The following is a 1,783-nucleotide window of genomic DNA, read 5'->3' as shown; positions in this document are numbered from 1 at the left end:
GGACTTTTATTTTGAAAGTCAAGCGGATCCCCGGAAACACTTGTCTGCATTCTATCTGTTCGAGGTTCAAAACAGACTTCCACATGACCGCTGCAGCTAGAATAATGTCCAGTAAGTGTTCGCTGTTTGTTTTTTTGTTTTTTTCTTTACTCCGTGTTTCTTTTTCCCCGTAAATGACCGAGTTCAGCTGCAGTTTGGTTGTTTGTTTTCATGCCCAGCTGGTTAATAAACAGGAGACCAACAGAGTGTTTGTTTGACAGAGTTCCGTCTGGCCGTGGTCCAGCTGCAGGTGACCAGCGTCAAGGCGGACAACCTGAGCAGAGCCCGGCGGCTGGTGAAGCAGGCGGCGGGGCAGGGCAGCAGGGTGGTGCTGCTGCCGGTGAGGTGGACGAAGCAGCCTCCAACATCTGCACCCAGTTTCAGGCAGAAACTCTCTTTGCAAACCCCACTTTATTGGGACATTTTCATTAAATAGTTTTTATTTGCATCCCTGACAAAGTCAAAAAGTTCCGATTTTTTTTCGTTTGATGTGTGTGCATTGTATTCATTTCTTTAAGATCAAGATAAAAGCTTTGAAGTAGAGATTTTGAGATAGTTTAGCAAAAATAAACCCCGCATTAAATGCAAATGTGTATTTTAAAGTCTTAATCATGAATAGAAGTTTAGTGAGCCTTTCATTTCCTCAGGAGCTGAGTGAGTTTTCATTTGGTGTCTTTGTCAGGAATGCTTCAACTCTCCATATGGAACCAGCTTCTTCTCAGATTATGCAGAGAAGATCCCAGGAGAGTCCACCCAGATGCTGTCGGAGGCGGCTAAAGAGAACCAGGTGTATTTAGTTGGAGGTAGGGATGCATCAGCTGACACTGAAAAAACAAACTATTGTTCTTTGATATTAACATTTCCTAAAATGTTCACAGTTTAGGATTGCTTTCCAATTAAAATATAAACTTAGAGTATAGCAGGATTCAAATCATTCAACTAAATATTTAGGGATGGAGTGTATCAGTCTATAAATAATAACAAAAAAGCTGTGACAGGGTTACAGAAACTGTTGAATAATCCTTTGTTTGCTTGTAATTTTCCATCACATGTCCAAAATAACTAAAGGTCATTTTACATCTTGAAGATGTCAATTAGTAACATGTGGAAGGCTCAAGAAGTAGACTGTGTATTGGTCCTGCCCCCTTTGTTGTCATGGTAACAGCTGAAAAACTTCACAGGCATGGCGTTCATCTGTCTTAAATGAGCATTTATCAATTAAAAGTGGAAGTTGACCCTTTTTTTAAATTGATACCTGATGGCTGTTCTTAATTTGATTTGGACAAATTAATAAAATATTATTCTTTTTTTAAGACGAGATTACATTCCATTTTAACATTATAGTCATGTGACTAAACCTCCAAATTTTGAATGTTCCCTTTATGTGTTCAAATAGGATTTACTTTCTTTATTTTGCAGTGTTACCTTGCTATGGCTCTCCTTTCGCAAGTCTTGCTGTTTGGCAGGTTTTTTTAGTGCAATTGTTGATGTTTTTTTTTCTTTTCTTCATTGTGATTCTATAAAAGTGGAATTATTTTTTCTGCAAAAATTTGAGTTTCTAGAGAGTTAAACAAGTGCGTTAAAATATTGTGATAATTGTGATTTTAACATGTTCTTTTGGCATTTTTATGATAACGGAGGAAAAATATTAGAAATATTAAGCTTAAAATTGCATTTCTGATTTTTTTTTATTCACATTTCTGTGAACCAGGAGCAGATGAAAAAAAAGGTGGTTGAAAAACTA

At 37.2% G+C, this 1,783-nt stretch overlaps 1 protein-coding gene across 1 annotated transcript; it reads left to right on the top strand.

Annotated features, from left to right (window-relative positions):
* Window positions 1–15: 15 nt before the first annotated feature.
* On the top strand, window positions 16–1,000 carry LOC112140669 (omega-amidase NIT2). Its single transcript, XM_024263683.2, has 3 exons — window positions 16–111; window positions 261–379; window positions 722–1,000. Exons 1-3 carry the CDS (start codon window positions 84–86, stop codon window positions 920–922), a joined length of 348 nt encoding a protein of 115 aa, XP_024119451.2. The 5' UTR covers window positions 16–83; the 3' UTR covers window positions 923–1,000.
* Window positions 1,001–1,783: the final 783 nt, after the last annotated feature.

The sequence above is a fragment of the Oryzias melastigma genome, unplaced genomic scaffold, assembly GCF_002922805.2.
Source record: "Oryzias melastigma strain HK-1 unplaced genomic scaffold, ASM292280v2 sc04361, whole genome shotgun sequence".
Classification (NCBI taxonomy): domain Eukaryota; kingdom Metazoa; phylum Chordata; class Actinopteri; order Beloniformes; family Adrianichthyidae; genus Oryzias; species Oryzias melastigma.
This window is presented reverse-complemented; position numbering and strand designations above follow the sequence as displayed.